The following is a 19,172-nucleotide window of genomic DNA, read 5'->3' as shown; positions in this document are numbered from 1 at the left end:
AGTTCCAGACTGGGGAGGAATTTGCTGCCTCTCTCTCACCTAGCAGTCTGGCGGGTAGAGGGACAGGAAGGGGAGGAGACCCATGGGAAGTGGGCAAGAGAGATAAATTTTTTTCAGTCTAACAGAACTGGAGGGAAGATGCCAGCTCTGAGTATCCCTTCCTCCCTTTTCCAGGAATCCAACTTTTCACCTCACTTTGTACCTGGGCAAAGAACACAGACCACGTGAGCCCTTGTGCCTCAGATCTAGATGCAGGGTATGACACAGGATCAAATATTTTAGATTGTACAGCTTGAAGGAAATCCAGGTCTCTCAATTTCTCCTTCTTAAAAAAGATAGTGGACGCAGGAATCGCAAGACGGAGAAAAAAGATTAGAGACAGATTTGAGAAAGAGTGTCCATCTCCATTTTCACAGAAAGCTGTTTTTCAGTCGTGGGTTTTGGCCCATTAGTGGGTCTATTGTGTATTTTTTTTTTTGCTGAAGTGTAACAGCAGAGACAATCATAGAGCGAAAAGAGTAAGGGTAATTACTATTTCAGATATATGCACTAACGATACAAAGCGTATTTCTTACTGTGGATCATAATCCAAGTTTGAAAGCTGCAGACTTTTGGAGCCATTTGTGATTAAAAAAAAAAAAAAGGAATGAGAATGAGAAAGATTCCTCCCCTCACTCCCCTTTAAGCAGAGAAAACCATGACACCCAACACTACATGCCTCCTGCTTTATTTTCCATAGAGCTGGCCTCCATGTGCCCCTCCTCTGGTCTCATCCGTGCTGACTCCAGGCTTCAGGTTTTCAGGTCTGGGATCCACAATGTCAGGTGAAACCCCACCCACCCATCCCCACCAACTGCCCCCTCCTCCTCCCCAACCTGGTGGAGCCTCTGGCAACCAGGGACGCTCTTACTCCCTGAAAGAAGAAATTCAAGGGTGAAATGCACACATTTCCACCTCCCCAGCCTCCTCCCACCATGGCAAGATGAAAGGCGGGATGTCATCCACCTGGACGGGAGAAAATGACCATGTGCACAGGGGCAGCAATAAGAGTCAGAGGTGACTACCCTCTGAATGAATGGTATGCGAGTGAAGGAGAGAGTCTGGGGTTCTAGAGTCCCGCCCTAGCAAACCACTCCTTGCCACTCTGCTACCATGGCTGTCTCTAGACTGGGCCTTAGGAGAGCAACTCAGCCAGCCTTTTCAGTCCTCATCTTCCCACATCAGACCCCTTCGGTCTACCTATTCCCTGATTCTGCCTCTACCCAGGGAGTCCCCAGATTGTGTCTTCTCAATTAATCTCACTTCATATGCTCCACAACCCTCAGGGCTCCCCAGTGTCAGCCGCCACTGCATGGGGCAAAAGGACACTCCAAGTCCCATCCCTAAGCCTCTTTGCCCAAGTCCTTTCTCCGGGTTCCTTCCCTCATCACCCAGACCCACAACTCACCACAGAGAAATCACACATCCCTCAGGCCATGGCTGTCTCACTCCTCCTGGATGCTGAGGATACGCAGCAAAATATTGTACACATCTTGTTCCATGTAGCCCTGTAAGTGGTGGGAAGGAAGGAAGAGGAGGTGAAGAACAGGAAATCAGGAGAGACAGGCAAGGGAACATTCTGTGGTTTCGTGGAACACTCTTTCATCTGTGCCCTGGTTTACAGTGTGTGACTTCTCCATGGCTGTCTCCTAGTCTTTACAAGGAAGATAAAGATGTCTACTTGCTGGGACTGCTGTGAGGGTTTAAAAAAAAAAAAGACCGTGAATATGAAGCAGAGCACCTGATAGACAACAAGTGTTCAATTCTTTGTAGCTATCATTCTTCCTAATAAAGAAGCAAATGACCCATCTCTTCTTCCTTAGTGAGGGATAATTTGGCTCAGGCTAAAACTGAGAAAAGGCGTAAGGGACAGGAAAAGGCCTTCCAGTAGACCAGGGAATTGACAAGGAGGGACAAACACCTCTCCCCACTCACGTTCATGCACAACCTCTTTTGATCTACCTAAAGAGATCCAGAGACCTGGCACTGGAACATTTAAAGTCCAACTTTCCAGGGTGCCCAGGTGGCTAAGTCCCTGGGATTGAGCCCTGAGTAGGGCTCCCTACTCTGTGGGGAGCCTGCTTCTCCCTCTCCTACTTCCTCTGCTTGTGTTCCCTTCCTCACTGTCTCTCTCTCTGTGTCAAATAAATAAATGAAATCTGTTTTAAAAAAATAAAGTCCAGGGGCACCTGGGTCGCTCAGTGGGTTAAAGCCTCTGCCTTCAGCTCAGGTCATGATCCCAGGGTCCTGGGATTGAGCCCCTCATCAGGCTCTCTGCTCAGCAGGGAGCCTGCTCCACCCCATCCCCACCCCCGCCTGCCTCTCTGCCTACTTGTGATCTCTGTCAAATAAATAAAATATTTTAAAAAATAAAGTCCAAATTTCCAAGAAATGACAGGTATATGCAGGTAAAAGGAGGAATCCCAAATGCAACACCCCCTGCCCAGTGTGCTATCTCTACCTCTTCCCATGCTCACCTGCGCGGCATTCAGCAGATGGTTCCTATAGGTGGAGATGATCTCGTCGTGATTCTTCTGGGAATCCTAGGAGTGACCATCAGTGAGAGATCTTGTGCCCACCCTAGCACACCCACCCTGACACACATACTACCACCCCCCACCAAGGATGAGGAAAAATAGTGGTCAGTTGTGGGTGGGAATGCAAACTGGTGCAGCCACTCTGGAAAACAGTATGGAGGTTCCCAAAAAAGTTAAAATAGAACCACCCTACGATTCAGCAATTGCACTACTAGGTATTTATGCGAAGGATGCAAACACAGTGATTCGAAGAGGCACATGCACTTAATGTTTATAGCAGCAATGTCTACAAAAGCCAAACTATGGAAAGAGCCCAAATGTCCATAGACAGATGAATAGATAAAGATGTGGTATATATCTATACCGATATCTACATCTATATAGATGTAGAGATTATATAATGGAATATTACTCAACCATCAAAAAGAATGAAATCTTGCCATTTGCAACTATGGGGGTGGAACTAGAGGGTATTATACTAATCAAAATAAGTCAGAAAAAGACAAATACCATATGATTTCACTCAGATGTGGAATTTAAGAAAACAGATGAACATAGGGGAAGGGAAGGACAAATAAAATAAGATAAAAACAGAGAGGGAGGCAAAACATAAGAGACCCTTAACTGTAGAGAACAAACAAACGGGTTGCTGGAGGGAAGGTGGGTGAGAGGATGGGGTAATTAGGTGATGAGCACTAAGGAGGGCACTTGATGGAATGAGCACTGGGTGTTGTATGCAATTGATGAATCACTAAATTCTACTCCTGAAACAAATAATACACTATATGTTAATGAAATTAATTTAAACAAAAATTTAAAAATTAAAAAAAGAAGAAGAAAGAAGTGGTCAGCTATGCCAAGTAGGCTCCCTTGGCCTACCACTGGCCCAGCCTAGACCACTGCCTGACCAGGCCTCTACAATTCCTAGACTCTTTCCCACACATACATCACTTCCACTGGCCACCCTCTTCTCTAGCAGCGTCTATTTCTCTGAGGGCCAGAACATACCTGAAGCTGTAGGGCAAGGCGAGCATTTTCTCCCCGAACCGCTAAGACCTCCTCTGAAAGCTGCTCCAGCTTCTTCAACAATTCCTTGATCTGATGCCACAAGGAAAGAAAGGCAACTGAAGTGGCCCAAGTCATTTGCCACCCCAGTACCACCCACGGTCAAGGTCAGTTTCCTTTTAGTGGGTATGTAATATATGCCAGGTACTTTTACACACATTGTCTCAATTAATACTCAAGACATTTCTTCTTCTGTTCTGAGGAGAACAATACTTCACTGAGGGAAGTATTAGTATTCACATTTTGTAGATGAGACTGACTTAAGTGACTTGTTAAAATCATACAGCTAGTAAGTAATGAAATAATGATTTGAACCAAGATCTCTTTGAATTCATGGCCCATGCTCTGAAGTCTGCACTGGATCCTGCCCTACTCATGGCTGTTGACCACCAAGAAATAAGAGATGAGTTTTGTTTTTGTGGTTTGTGAGACTGAGGCACAAACTTCGTTACTGATAACCAGCAGTAATAGGAATGGTGGCAGTAGGAATTATAAAAATAGCTCACTTTTATTTATTGAGTGCTTACCATTTACCAAAAAGCATTTCTAGTATTTTAAATATAATGTCTTATTAATGTAATCTTCCTGACAACCCTATCATTATCCCTGTAGTAGAGATGAGAAAACTAAGTCTTAGATGAGATTTGGAGGCTTTAGAGAACTCACCCAAGATCAAGCAGTAAATTTTGAAACTGAATTTCAAACCCAACGTCAAACTACACTATTTTCTTTTGCCATTTATCTACATCATCTTTTCCTTCAACACCAACACAAAATTCCTCCTTTCTTTAATCTGCCCCATGCACACTGATTGCTATTCTGTATAACATTCCTTCTCTTTGTGTGCCCTCTGTATTATACAAAACATATACTTCCTATATCTTTTTTAAAATATTATTTATTTTGATAGAGAGAGATCACAAGTAGGCAGAGAGGCAGGCAGAGAGAGAGGGGGAAGCAGGTTCCCCGCTGAGCAGAGAGCCCCAGGACCCTGATTCTCCCTCTCTTACTCCCCCTGCTTGTGTTCCCTTTCTGGCTGTCTCTCTTTCTGTGTCAAATAAATAAAATCTTATAAATAAATAAATAAATAAATAAATAAAATTACTAAATTCATTCATAAATGGATTTTTTTATGATTCATAAAACATGCCTCCTAGAAACGTACAGCCTTTACACTGAGTTCTGGAGCAATCCTTGGGAAACTCCGGTTTCTAACACAGTGGTTTTCAAACGTTTTTATTTGATTTGGTGTTCTCTTTGCCAATGGAAATCTGTAGAACTCCCTCTGACTGAAGTGGGTGGGGGGAGGGGAGGAGAAGAGGAGCTAGAGGCTAGTCTACTTTTCTAACCCCCATCAGCCCCCCAGTTACCTCCCCAGAACCCTAGCAAAACCCCAGCAACCTGGGCTAATCTACTTTTTAAGTGAAAGTGCTCATAACCATAATCCCTCCAAGGCAGTAGCTAGCTGGCTCCGACCGCACTGCTTCTGAACCCTGAATCCCCAACTGTAGCACTTAAGCCCCCTTCTCTCTTCTGTTTATACCTTAGCCTCACCGCTAATATCAACCCCAAATCCTGGAGAAACGAGAAACGAGACCCAAGACGCGACGCCGGGGAACACAAGTGTCCTTGCAAACCACAGGTGCTCCGTTACAGGTATTAAGCTGACAACACAAAGACAGAGGCAGGCTAACAACCCCTCAACACAGGGCCGCTTACCTTCCCTGCCGGCTGCCCAGCCTGCTCACCTTGGCCTCCTTGTCCCGGCAAGCCCCAATGAGATGGTCCACCTTGTCTCGGAACTGCTCGGCTGTTTGCTCAAACTGCTGGGAGCGCGCGCGCAGCTCGCCAGCCTGGCGCTCCTGCTCGGCCGCGCGTGTCGCCAGGTCCCCGCTCCGCCGCCGCTCCTCCGCCACCGCCTGGCGCAGCCGAGCCATCTCCCGGCACGCTGTGTTATACTTTTCCAGCAGGGCCTTCAGCTCCTGGCCCCACGCCTGAGCCTGGGCCACCAGCGAACCGCGGGTTTTCTCGTGCTGCCTCAGGCTGGCGGCCTCCCGGGCCCGCAGCTCGGCCACTTCCTCGGTGGCCTGGTAGAGCAGCTGCTTCAGCTTCCCGATCTCCTGGCTCTTCCCGCTCATCGTGGCCTGGACGGCCCGCAGCTCTTCCTCCAGCTTCCCCAGGTCTTGCTCCAGAGCCGCCACCTGGGGCGGTGCGGGGGCCTCTGACAAGGTGCCCGGCCCCCCGCGTGGGGCCGGGGTCCCCCGCAGCTGCTGGTTTTCCTCCTCCAGGCGAGCCAGCCCCTTCTGGGCCTCGCGGTGCTGCTCCACCAGGGTGCTGATGCAGGTCTGCAGCTCCTCCAGAGGCGCCGCCGCGCGCCCAGCACTCCCCTTTCCCACCAGGTCTGGTGGCAGGTAGTCCCACAGCCCTTGGAGGCCACTGCTCTGAGAGGCCAGGCGCTTCCGCAGCTTCTCGGTGGCCTCCTTCTCCATGGCCAGTTCGTCCGTCAGCAGCCCCACACTCCGCCGCAACTGCTGCAGCTGGACCTGCGCCTCTGGCTTGGGAACGAAATCCCGCTGGAGCCGCTGGCTCAGGGACTGCAGCTCCCCCTGCAACCGCTGCCTCTCCTGCCCCAGCTCCCCCAGCTCCTCCAGCAAGTTGCTATTGCTCCGTCTCAGTGCTGCTACCTCCTTCTCCAGCTGGCCCTTAGCCGGACCGCCTCCGGGTAGCCGTTCCCCTCCAGGGGCCCCCAAAGGCTCTCCCCGGGCCCCAGGAGCCTTCTTCTCCTTCCCTTCATTCTCTTTGGTGATGGTCACCAGGCCTGCCTTTGGGGCTCCCTCTCTGGGCTCCTGGGCAGGGGCCTGAGGTTTGCCCTGTAATCCTGCCTTTGCCCGATCCAGCCTCACCAGCACCTGCTCTAGCCTGGCCTCCATCTTCTCCCAGGCAGCGGCTGCAGCCTCCACCTGGGGTGTCCCCAGAGCCCCCTCCAGGACCGGTCTTGACAAAGCCCCCCGGGCAGCATCCTTTTCTCGCCACACGGCAGCCACCTCCTCCCTCAGCTGTAGCAGGAGCTGATTCATGGCTGCTGGGCCCATGGGTTCAGCCGCTGTGCCTATTGGGTCAGCCCCAGGGGCCTGGGGCCTCTCTTTCTGACCAGCACATGGCTCTTCAGTACCATCCCGGCCAAGGGCCTGTCCACCATTGGCACTCAGCTGCTGTCCTGTGGCTTTCCTTGGGCTCTGGGGTGGCTCTTGTTCTTCTGGCTGGAGACTTCCTTGGGCTTCATGCTGAATGCCCCCCGAGGCTGAATCCTCAGCCTTCCTAGAAGCTAATGCTGGCTTGGTTGCCACTGCGGCTGCTGCCTGCTGCTGTTTCCTTAGCTCTTGAATGCGCTCGGCCAGCAGGCCCAAGGGACAGCCCTGTTCCATGCCATCTCCTCCAGGCCGAAGACTAGAGCCCTGCCCTCCAGGAGCTCCAGGCTCTTGAGCTAGGAGGAGCCCCAGCTCCTGCACCTGCTCTCGAATCTGGTTCTCCAGGCCCAGGTAGGCTGCAGCCTGAGCCTTCGCCTCTTCAGTCTTTTGCACCAGCTCCTGCTCCAACTGAGAAACCTTCCTCTGCTCCTCTTCATACTTCCACCTCCACTCATCTGGGCATGGGTCTTCCTCCTCTTCCTCTTCCTCCTGCTCCTCCTCGGGCTCTGCTCTCCATGGGCTCTTAGGTGGAGAACCCACCTGAGGCTCAGATGGGGAGGCCTACATAGAAAAAGGAATAGTGAACTAAAGGCAGGTAGGTAGCCAAGACCCAGGAGGGGTTTTCTTCTCTTAGACTCTCTCGATGACCCCAAGAATCTCTACCTAGGGGAAACCCCAGTGGGAAAGCCTAGGGTGGGTCGGAAGCAAAAGGCACATAGGGTCTTACCTGGGATGCAAGATCTGGATGTTGAACAAGCCCCTGACCTATGCGAGAAATCACAGGGAAAATGAGAGTGGAGACAGGTCCTTTTCTAGCCCACGCTTTATCTTCAAACTTTTTCTGAGAAGAACATTCCCCCTGTGTCAGGACCCTTCCCACACATGTCTTCATGGTGCTGGGAGCCACCCCTGTTGAATGGGTCCCCAAGCATCCAGTATCCTTGGTTCCCTTATCCTGGAGACTGGCCAGCTTGTTCATTTTGTTTGCTCACTTATTTAGTGGGCGTGGTGCCAGGCACTGATGGGCACCAGGATCTCAGTGTGGAGCAAAACAGCAGTGGCCTGTCATCTGAGGGCTTTCCAGTCTAGCAAGGGAGATGGAGGGTGACTGGCAAACCACACAAATAGATGAACAATCACAACTCATAAACATAGAGGTAGTCGAGCCAGAGTTGCCTTCTGAGGGACACAAGGCTGTATTAAGGACTTTTGTGACCATGCTTTGGGAATTTGGGGTCATTTCACAGTAGCAGCAATCAATAAGTTAAACTCTAAAATCAAGTAAAAATTCTTTGTCAGAGGGATTATTTCAATGGGAATAAATGGCATTCTAAGCAGATTCCTGGATGCTAAGGCTCTCAAGGAGAACTGTGAAGTTACAAAAGGGACTCAACTTTACCTCCCCGCTGCCCGCGCCGGTTCAGAGCCTGCTGCAGCAGCCGACACAACACTTTGTCTTGAGTGCGAAGAGCATAATGCAGAGCGTCGTGCCCTGTGCCATCCATCGCCCCTACGTCTGCCCCATGGCTCAGGAGCAGTTCCGCCACCTCGGCGCTGCCTTTCTCACAGGCCAGGATTAGAGCTGATCTGTGAGTGGGGACAAAGCTGGGCAAAGGCTTTCCCCAGGAAATCCAGGAGTCCTGCTTCTAGAAATTCCACTCACGGAATCAGATCTCACTCTGTGTGGTGAGGAGAACCACAGACCCACACCAGCCAACAACAAGGCATGAGACCAGACCACACTGCCTTGGAGCTGCAGCATCAGAAAGCCAAGAGCCAAGTAGAAGGGCCCTATTTTCATCTTTTCTTTATCGAGGTTCCACATAAATTCTTTATTGGAAAAAGAATCCCATTGTTTAGATGATGGTTTGAAACCAGTAAATTGAACTAATGGATCCAGAAGTATTCATTCGACTTCCAAGGTCATATATGCTGGGAAGATGGTGGTGGTAGCAGCTAAATAGGAAAGTCTAAGTAAAACTTTCTCAGCTCCCCGAGAGGAAAAGTGCAAAGCAGCATGTAGCTCTTCCAAACAACTTCTCAGAAGGAAGGAGGTTCCCAGGAAAACAGAGACCAATCTTTCTTCCGCAAAACACACGCACACATACACGCCCATGCGCACACATGTTTGCCCAGCAGCTCCTTTCTAGAGTGGTCAATGCCTGGGTTTGGGCTGGGGAGATGGGGAAGGCTCACTTGTCGTCCTTGTCTGTGACATTAACTCGGGCACCTCTCTGCAGTAGCTGTGAGCAGATAGCTGCATGACCCCCCAGTGATGCAATCATCAGGGGTGTCCGTCCGTCCTGCACAGATTGTGGGAATGGAGGTCACGAGGAGCCAGGGGCTTGACAATTCTACCAAATGTCCTCTCCCAACACCTCTCCAAAAGAAAAGCCCTCCTCCAAAAAAAAAAAAAAAAAAAAAACCTCTCCTGGGAGGGAAAGGTGGAGGAGCAGGGGGAGAAGGAAGAGGAGGCATGCCCCCCTTGTCCCACCCTCCCCCTCCCAGAGCTTAGCCAGTCAAGCTCAGAGAGAGCAGCAGCCTCCCGGTGCAGGGCCCTGCCCAGCAGACACTCACATTATCCAGGACATCCAGGAAGGCTTCATGGTCACACAGCAGGAGCACACTGGAGGCACAGCCAGAGGAGGCTGGGAAGAGTGAAGGATGATTAGGTTAAGAAGAAGCAGGAAGGACACTTAGTCAGATTATGACCCAGCATTCCCTCCAACCATTCAATCTGTCCTGCTCTCCAAATGTCATCCCCCACCCCCTGCCTTCTGCCCCATGGTCTCTACAGCCCTGCTTCCCCCCAACCCCCACCCCCTGTCCCCAGCACACACCTGCCCAGTGCAACGGACTACGATTTTCTGCATCCACAGCATCTTCGTTGGCACCATGCTGCAAACAGCCACAAAGGGAAGCAGCATGGGGCATGGTGGTACCATCCTTATCCCATACCCCGCCCCCGTTGGCTCCCCAACTTCCATAGCACTACAGGAAAGGGAAGGAGGACCATGGCTCTGCCCAACTACTAGGGGAGCCAGTCCACTCCTTGCAGATTATAGGCAGCCTTGAATTTCAGCCCCAGTTCTTAAAACTAGGGCCTAAGAAAAATCAGACAATAGACCCATAAGCATGTTAGGGAAAATGATATCTGAGTCCACGCAGGGTACTTCAGGATAAGCATTGGGGAACTTGGAAAGGTCCAGGAAGAACAAAAGCAGAACAGCCATTTGCCCAGTGGCCTGCTGAACCGTGCCTTTTGCACTTTTGGAGACCGGTTTCTGGATTTTCTGCGTGTCATTTCACATATATATTTCCTTTAGTGCTCCTAGACTGCAAGTCCCTTAAAAGCAGACAGTGGAAGTGTGATGAATTTGAACACCTCTGTCCTCCTTCCACCTGCCAGCCACTCAGCACTCCATCAAGGGCTCTGCTGATGGCTTACAGAGGACTGGCCAGCAGTCCCCTGGGGAACTCTGCTTTCTGACCTGCCCTCAAGGGCCGCCTTAAGCATGGTATCTGCACATAGTAGGTGTTACCTAATGCTTGTGAACTGATGAGTGCAGGATTACCACCTGTCTTTTTTTTTTTTAAGATTTTATTTATTTATTTGACAGACAGAGATCACAGGTAGGCAGAGAAGCAGGCAGAGAGAGAGGAGGAAGCAGGCTCCCTGCTGAGCAGAGAGCCCGATGCTGGGGCTCGATCCCAGGACCTGGGATCATGACCTGAACCGAAGGCAGGGGCTTTAACCCACTGAGCCACCCAGGTGCCCCATATTACCACCTGTCTTACTGGGGAGGAGAGCGGTCCATTTGACCCAATAGCGCATGTGACTACAAGAGCAAGATAGAAGATGCTGGGCCCACTTGTTCCCTTCACTAAAGCAGTACTGACAGGTTGCTCCTACCTGCAGCAGAACTTTGACACACTGTGGCTGACAGGAGATGGTGGCCAGGTGCAGGGCCGTGCTTCCTGGAAAGAGAAAGAGGGGAGATGGAAGATGGGTGGCCCCACGCATGCCGATGACTCACACAGAGGGAAGGCAAAAGACGCACAGATAATCAGGGGGAGATTAGAGAGAGAAGCTCTCAGCCCCACGGGCCAGAAATTCCTGTTCCCCGAGTGCCTGGTACCTGTGATAGAGGTGGGAGTGGGGGTTGAGGTAAAGCCAGCTTGCAGGGAGGGACGCCCTGGGAGGATGCTAGCCAGAACTGATGAGGAGAAAAGTGGGGGGCTACACTCGGAACCTCCAGGAGTTGGCCCCCACCACCACTGTTGCTCTAAAGGGAGAGGCCTGCCGTGGGGCCCAATGCACGGTCTAACTCACCATCCTCATTCTTGCTGTTGATGTCAGCCCCGTTCGCAAGCAGTATAGTTAGACATTCTGTCAGGCCTTTGGAGGCTGCCAGATGGAACCTGCCAGAATCAAGACCAAGGGGCAGAAGGATGAGGGGGCTGGGGGATGAGAGCTACAAGAATATTCATAAGTACTACCTGCTATGCTCCTTCACCCCAAAGCCAGTCCCAAAACTAGACAGGGAAGTTCCCCTATAGCCTGACTTTCTGAGGAAAAGGCTCTGTGGCCTACTGTCACAAAGCCAGAGGGGGCTAGAAGCAAAGACAGAAATGAGAGCCATAGGTCTCGAGCAAGCTAGACTATTGCTCGAACACAAAAGAGGGCTGGACACTGGAAAGGACAAGGGATAATATCCCTCTCATCCTAATCACTCCATCCAGCCATGTGAGGCTCATGGCCACTACCACTTTGTTCCTAATTTCCCAAGCTACACACCCTCCTACTTGGGCAATAAATAGATGCTATCTTTAATGAGTGTACCTGTTTTCTGTTTGTTTCATGGGCTTTATGTCCTTTTCTGCTTTTTCTTTTCCTTTTTTGGGGGCGGGGGGGGGCAGTTCTGTCAATCCGGACTGTGAGACAGGTGGGACGCAGAGACAATGTCTCTTCCCTCACTGTGTGCAGCCCTTGGTGTGTAGCAAACAAACACTGATAGACATGCTTGCTGGTCAAGACAAAAATGGCCCTGGGGATGTAGGGCTTCCCGGGTCTTACCTCCTTCCGGGTTTAAGGCTTTTAATGGTAACCACATATCAAGGGGGGTGGTGGGGGGGTGCTTGGGAGGGCTCACTTACGGGGACTGGCCATTCGAGTTCAGCTTGGTGGGCCGGGCTGACTTCCTCGAGGCCAGGGCAGCCACGCGCCCCACATCCCCCCGCTGCACCGCCTCCAGCAGCTTCTGATCACTGCGGTTCCATCTCTCCACCTGGTCAGGGGCCATGGGTTGTGTGAACACAGAGGGCAGGAGTGGGATGGGAAAAGGAAGGGAGGAGATGGTTAGGGTGCCCAGCAAAGGAAAAGGGACATCCAAATGCCGCTGAGAGACTACTGCTGGCTTTTGTCAGCCCTGGGTCAAAAAGTGCTTGGACTCCTGGACTCCTGGATTAAAAATCATGTTCTAGTACTGAAAGTGTAGTATTTAGATGTCCTTTTTTTAAAGTCATCACGTGACTATTGGGGTTAAGTGCGCATGTTCGGAGTGATCCCAGCCATGACTCCTTTCCCCTTTCCTCTCTGGGTCTTGCTGGAGCAAACTGAGCCACGCTGACCATTCCTGATGGGGTTCACATTACCTCTTGCCTCCCCAGGCTGTTCTGCCTCTTGTCCTCAGATTTATGAGAAGTCAAGGCACCCAGCTTCACGTTACAGCTAGGAGCCCAAATACCCAGCCATTACATCTCTGCCCTTGGGCATTGGGCCCCAAAACTGGGAGGGGGAGCAGAGTTTCTTTTTTCCAGTCTCATTTCTATGCCCTTTATGCCCTTCAGCTGGTTGCCCTTCCCCTTCCAAAGCACAACCACCTAAAGGCAGAGATAGGTCTCTGGCTAGGCCTGCGGAGGCAGCGAAAGGCAGCTCCCCTGCCCTCCCTCGTCTTTTCCCTGGCAGGGAGCAGCTGTCCCCAGCAACAGCCACACCTGGGCTTGCATTGTTCTATCATTCCAGCTTGACTTTTTGCAGGTGATGGGGGTAATTACAATAATTGAGGTATCACAGGGCATGAGAGACAGCTGTGTAAAAACACCCAGGGCTGAAAGCCCAGAAAGGCCTGGTTGGATCCAGAGAGATGAAGGGAAAGGAAGAAGGGATGCAAAAGTCTGTATGATGGTGAAAAGACTCCTGGATGAATATTTTGTCAGCAGGCCTGAGGTGAAGGCCTGGGTCAGCTACTTTCTCAGCTTTTTGACCCAGGGTAAGCGATTGAATACCTCTGTGTCCTCATATTTGACATGTGGGAAATAATAACTACCTCATCCTGTTGTGAGCATTAAGTGAGCTAACCTCATATAAGGCATATAAAATCTCTTCATAAACTGGAAAAGGCCATACAAGGGTATGGTATTCTTATAACCAAACAGGAAGTGGTGAAGGATTGCTGGTGGCACCTTAGATTTTATGAGGTGTAATCTCAACAAGAAAGAGGCCTTGGGAGGAGGTGGGAAAAAATAGGGTCTGCAGAAACCAAATAACCAATATTCAAATACTGTTTGCCCAGCCAGGGCAAATCATGTAGCAAAAACAGGGAAGTTTTGAAATGCCCAAGCCATAAAATGATCTCAGGCTAGGTGGATTCTAAGGTAATTCTTGTAATTCTTCACAGTCCTTTCCAGTGCTCTTTCGATTAGCCTCTCAGCATCCCCGGAAAGGAGTTAGGGCTGATATAATTGGATCTATTTGAGAGCAGAAGAAACTGAAGCACACTGAGGTTGGATAACTGTCCCAGGTCACACCACAAAACAGGGGCAAAATTGAGACTAGAACCCAGGCCACCTGGCACCCACTCCCAGTTCACACCACCAGACCACACACACTGCTACGGAGTTCTGGAAGAAGGTTTCTTATTACCATGTAACCAGTCTAAGACTGCCTCCATGCCAAAGCCACCCACCCCCAGACGCTACTCCCTGCACAGAGAAGAGTCTCCGAACAGGTTGTTTCTCAAAGGACAAAATAAGCCAAATGACTTCTCCCTATACCAAATAGACTCTGGGACCTAGGAATAATATCATCTAACGTCCCTTGGGGACCAGTTAGCCTCAGAAAAAAACTGGAAGCTATAATTATATCTCCCCCATGGGACACTGCCATCAGCTGACCTCCATCTGAAGTTGTCTGTTTAAAATCCTGATTCTAACACTTTCTATCCTTGTGAATTTTGGCATGTAACAACTTCTTTGAACCTCAGTTCCCTAGTGATGTAACAGGCCACAGAGTCAGGGCACGATAAAGGCTAATCCCAATCCCCATCCTTCCCAGCATTGCTGGGCACATTTTGGATATGCCAGCAATTCAGGGGTCAGAATTCTCCCTTCAGGGGAGCGAGAGGAAGAGCTCTTGCTCCGTATCGGCAAACGTATAACGGCCAGGCTGTAGAGACAGTAAAGGGGCTCCTTAGCAAAGTAGATACTTTTCTTTCCAGCTAGACAGCTCTAAATCTGCCTGACTTATTTCCTATAATCTTGTTCTACTAAGAATTTAGAAGAGATGGAAAATTCATCATGGCCAAACCTCTGCAGAGCTAGGGTGAAGAAGGACAGAGGGATGCTTCCGAATTCCAAATCCATCTACCGCTCATCCCAGTGCCTCCGGAAAAGAGGCCCTGGATTATCATCCCAGCCTCAGGGGAGCAATCATCACTTTAATCAGCAGAGTCAAAACCAAGGATAAGCTTTGTATTTCCGCAGCCAAGATTAGGGGGCTTTTGTAGAAGTAATTGCAACCTCTCCTTATCTCTGGCTGTGTGCCCCTACTCTTCCTATTGAGATGGAACACACCAATAGCAGAGAGAAAGAGTGGGTACACCTGTAGGACAGGTGAATGGAAATGGAAAGGCTGTCCTAGAGGAACCAGGAGCTGACTCACAATTTAGTTTTTTTGTTTGTTTTCTGTTTTGTTTTTTTGTTTTTTAATGCAACTGACATTCCTCCAAGCTGATTCAGCGCCAACTGTTTAAAGCTATTTTCTGGTCCACTTCCTACATAGGCAGAGTAAGCTAATATGTAAGAAACCCTCAAAGGCATCCTCTATTTGACTAAAATAAAATGAGATCATAAGAGCTAGGTGTGTGTGTGTGTGTGTGTGTGTGTGTGTGTGTGTGTGTGTAGCTTCCTATATTCTGGATAATTTAGATTAATTTGAAAACGATCCCTGAACTGTCAGTCCTGGTCTCAATCAAAGGAGGCAGGGCTTTGGCCCTGGACCCAGGGGTGGGAATGGAGACAGGCAGGGACAGTCCGCTGGCATGACTTGGAAACCAGGTTTTGGGAGTGGCCGGGAAGCCTGTCACACTATTTCTCTGACAAACGGGTTCAGAGTGGTTAGCCACCCAGGGAGTGGAGGAATTTATCATAAGGGTGAGGAAGTTTCAGGAGGAAACAATTTGCAGCTGACACTGGCCTAGTTTTAAGCTCTTTGCGATCCCATCCTGACGGAGAAACCAGTTTTCTTTCCAGCTGGATAGTTCTAAAGCCACCTGATTTACTTCCTATGAGCTTGTTATACTGAAGAGAGTTTAGAATGGGTGGAAAGTCTTCATGGCCAAAAGTCTGTAGAGCTGGGGTGAAGAGCAGAGGGATGGATATTTCCAGATTCCAACATTCAGTCCATTGCTCCTTCCAGAACTTTGGAAAGACTGGAAGCCAAGGATTGGAGAATCGGGAAAAATGAAATAATCTCCCCATTCCTAAGGGCAGGCAGACTCCACAGATCTGAAAGGAAAGGGAAGTGTGGAGGACTTTCAGTCACTAGGGAAGAATCCATGTGAATGAGAAAATCATTATCAGTTAAGACAGAGTCTGAGTTGCCTCTGTTTCTGGTACCTATACTAGTCATCCAGATAATGCATTTTGATTGGTTGATCTACGCGTGTGGAGACTACGTGAAGAAGCAGTTGCAAGTGGGACAAGAACAGGCCTCAACAGAGGTCCTACTCTTGCCTCATAGCTCGCTCCCTTCCAAGCTTCCGCGGCCTGCCCTTGAAGAGTGTGAGCTGAGCATTTCTCATGTTTGCTTATGAATGATACCAGTAAGTCGGGTTAGGCTGCGTAGTATTCCCACAGGTCCACAGGTTGTTGGCTACCTCACTTCTAAAAGAGCCATAATCCCAATCTCCACAGAAAACACCATCCCCAGATAGGAGGTCTCTCTATAAGAGATCTGCAGGGAAGAAACAGCTACACCCTCTCTCTGTGTCCCACCTTCTATAATCAGCCTTGTGTTGGGTTCTGGGAGAACGTGGGGGAGTCAAGTGACTTCTACTGGGAACTCTGAGCATATCTACTCTATCCTCTTCTCCTACTGTCATCTTTCCCCAACTCAGTCCAGGGAAGCAGAGAGTACAAGCCCTAAGCAACTGGATGAGGGTTTAGAATGAAGGAAAATTCTGGGGAGAAGCAGGTGGAAGGCCTTGACTGGCCCAAGAACCAGTCTGATAACCAGACACTGCAGTGAGCTGGCCAGGGTGGACTCTGTGGGCAACTTACCCAGTTCCCTGGGGAGCAGCCAGACAGCTATGCCTCCTCTGCCAGGGCCTGTCAGGATGGCGGACTGCAAGATTAACCCACAGAGAGCAGGCAGATGGAAGTCGGGGCAAAAGGGGTGTGGGACAACCGCTGGGAAGAGAGGGGCAGAGGTTGACCGGGGAACAGGAGGAGACTGCTGGTGTGGGAGCAACCAATTGGAAAGAGGGTTTGAATGATGTCAGAGACCCAGTGGTGCTGATGAGAGAATGGGAGTGGAAGGGCCATGGGGTGAGATGGGGGCAGGGACAGAGGAGACTATGAAATAGGGCTTGGGGAAGGCACAGGCCTTTGTTGGGCTGAGAGGAAACAGCAAGGATAGAGCCCTATGGGAGAGTATTCTGAGGACAGGTCAGGGCTGAAAATGGGGCCGTGGGGCAGGACTTGGGACATAGAGCGGAACTTGGGGCTGAGCAGGGGCTGGGGATAGGACAGATGCTCAGAGGTGTTCAGTACTGGGAGATGGCAGAAGTAGACAGGGCCTTTGGGAAGGGGCAGGGGCTGCAGGAAACATCTCAGAAGTTGGAGGTGTACATGCTAGGACGACAAGAAAAGACCAACGGAAAGGAACTTGGGAAGGGCAGAGGTTAGGAAGGCAAGTCAGAGGCTAGCGGACAGGGCCTTGAGGAAGGCAGGGCCGGCAGGCTGCACTGCGGGAGTGGAAGCGCTGGAAAGACCCAGGAAGAGAAAAGGCGATAGTGCATGAAGACCGGACTCAGAACTTCTGTCACCACAGGGCTTGGACCCCAGCCCCATCCTCCCAGACATTTTGGCACCTACCGCCACCTGTGAGCTGGAGCAGGAGAAGAAGCGCTTCATGGCCGGGGCCAGGGCCACGGGGGGACGGGGACGCGCGGAGAGCGGGGCTACAGGTTCCCGAACCCAAGGGACTCGGCTGCGGCTATGCGAGAGCAAGCTGTCAAAAGCCAAGTGGGACCCGCCCCGTACCCGCCCCAGGACCCGCCCCAGGACCCGCCCCAGGTCCCTCCGGCTTCAATCGGATACAAGAAGCCGAGAAACAGACTTAAAACTCCGCCCCTGGCCCTGCCCGACTCTGACGTTGCAGAAGCAAAAAGCCCGCAGTCTTTGGCGGCGACTTGGGCTTGGTCTCAAACCTTGCTCTCCCAAACCAAACCTGTCTTCAGCTCCAACCCACTCGGTAGAAGGTAGCACTCCCGCAGGGTTGCTAAAACTCCTCTCCCAGCCCCGCTTTCCCGCGAAGGTTCAGGTGCAGCTCCGCCCCAAGCCCCGCCTCGGGCCCGCCCCTCCAGGAGCGGTTACAGGAGGCCGGCAGGTCCGGGATTCGTTGGGTGCGCTGTGGTCTCACCTACTGTCGCCTTTAACCGCTGGTGACGACACTCTTATTATATCCAGAGACCTCTGGCCCGCGTAGTTTACCTCTGCTTCCTTCCCCCATTCCCGGACCAGAAACCCAAGCACAGAAGAGGCTTTGAAGAGAGCTGTTTGGAAACCAGAGGAGATGGTGGTGCAGAGCAGAGGACTGTGCACGAACGGTGCATGACCCTTCGCAATCTGGGAAACAAAACCTGAGGGGAGCGGGATCGGACTTAATATTGCAACGCAACCTCTAAGTTAGAAAACAGCACAGTGGGAGGAGAGAATTCTTATTTTAAGCAGCCGCATCTGAAGTAAACCCCGCAAAACCATCTTCGCTATTTCCACTGCCCTTTTAAATTCAGATTCTCAGCAATTCTTGCTTGACCATCAGTTACAGCTAACTGGTCTGCCTGTCTGTCCTTTGCTGAGGGATAGAGGCAGAAAAATGTTCACCTTTAGCCGGAAAGGCTTACCTATAGCCTGCATAGTTTCAATAAGGATCAAATATGTGATGGTTGCTACACTTTTTTTTCTTTTTTGAGATTTTATTTATTTACTTGACAGAGAGATCACAAATAGGCAAACAGGCAGACGGGGGGGGGGCGGGGGGGGGAAGCAGGCTCCCTGATGAGCAGAGAGTCCGATGAGGGGGTGGATCCCAGGATCCTGAGATCATGACCTGAGCTGAAGACAGAGGCTTGACCCCCTGAGCTACCCAGGTGCCCCCCATGGTTGCTACATTCTTAAAGGGTCTCATGACTTCCTGTAAATCTCACTGATAGTTAATATGGAAATGAGTGATAATCACCAGAGAAATCTTGTGAAAGTAGAAATTTGAAGAAGACATTTGTGATTTAATAACTCCCTGCACGTCCCCTCCCCCTTGAGCACTAAGCATATAACCAACAGCTTCATACAGCAAAAGTGCAGCTCTTTCTGCCCACGGTCCTATCTGTGTGCTACTTAAATAAACTTACCAGGGCGCCTGGGTGGCTCAGTGGGTTAAGGCCTCTGCCTTTGGCTCAGGTCATGATCCCGGGGTCCTGGGATCGAGCCCCATATCGGGCTCTCTGCTCTGAGGGGAGCCTGCTTCCTCCTCTCTCTCTCTCTCTGCCTACTTGTGATCTCTGTCTGTTGAATAAATAAATGCAATCTTTTAAATAAATAACTAAATAAATAAACTTACCAAGCTGCATCTGAAGAATTCTTTCTCGACCATCGCTTAATGATCACACAACATTTTTGGTGGCTGGGACAGAGCCAAAGGAGTGAGTATTGATGCAACTTAGTAAATCTATCTTTACCCCCAGTGTTTGTTTCTTACCTATCCTTTTTCAGAGATGTCCTGAATAGTACGACCCTTTGGAATGTGTCTTGAACGAATGCAGGACAGGACCTCTTGCCCATG

General features: G+C 50.4%; 1 protein-coding gene across 1 annotated transcript; it reads right to left on the bottom strand.

The window, feature by feature from the left end:
• Positions 1-672: 672 nt before the first annotated feature.
• On the bottom strand, positions 673-17,576 carry ANKRD35 (ankyrin repeat domain 35). The gene is made up of 15 exons (XM_032848166.1): positions 17,562-17,576; positions 17,207-17,327; positions 11,987-12,117; positions 11,163-11,251; positions 10,743-10,807; positions 9,670-9,727; positions 9,407-9,477; positions 9,026-9,132; positions 8,229-8,416; positions 7,557-7,594; positions 5,390-7,390; positions 3,585-3,674; positions 2,517-2,582; positions 1,448-1,547; positions 673-913 (listed from the first exon to the last, which is right to left on the bottom strand). Exons 2-14 carry the CDS (start codon positions 17,243-17,245, stop codon positions 1,485-1,487), a joined length of 3,006 nt encoding a protein of 1,001 aa, XP_032704057.1. The 5' UTR covers positions 17,246-17,327; positions 17,562-17,576; the 3' UTR covers positions 673-913; positions 1,448-1,484.
• Positions 17,577-19,172: the final 1,596 nt, after the last annotated feature.

Source organism: Lontra canadensis, unplaced genomic scaffold (assembly GCF_010015895.1).
Source record: "Lontra canadensis isolate GAN:19392208 unplaced genomic scaffold, GSC_riverotter_1.0 scaffold200, whole genome shotgun sequence".
Lineage (NCBI taxonomy): Eukaryota > Metazoa > Chordata > Mammalia > Carnivora > Mustelidae > Lontra > Lontra canadensis.
This window is presented reverse-complemented; position numbering and strand designations above follow the sequence as displayed.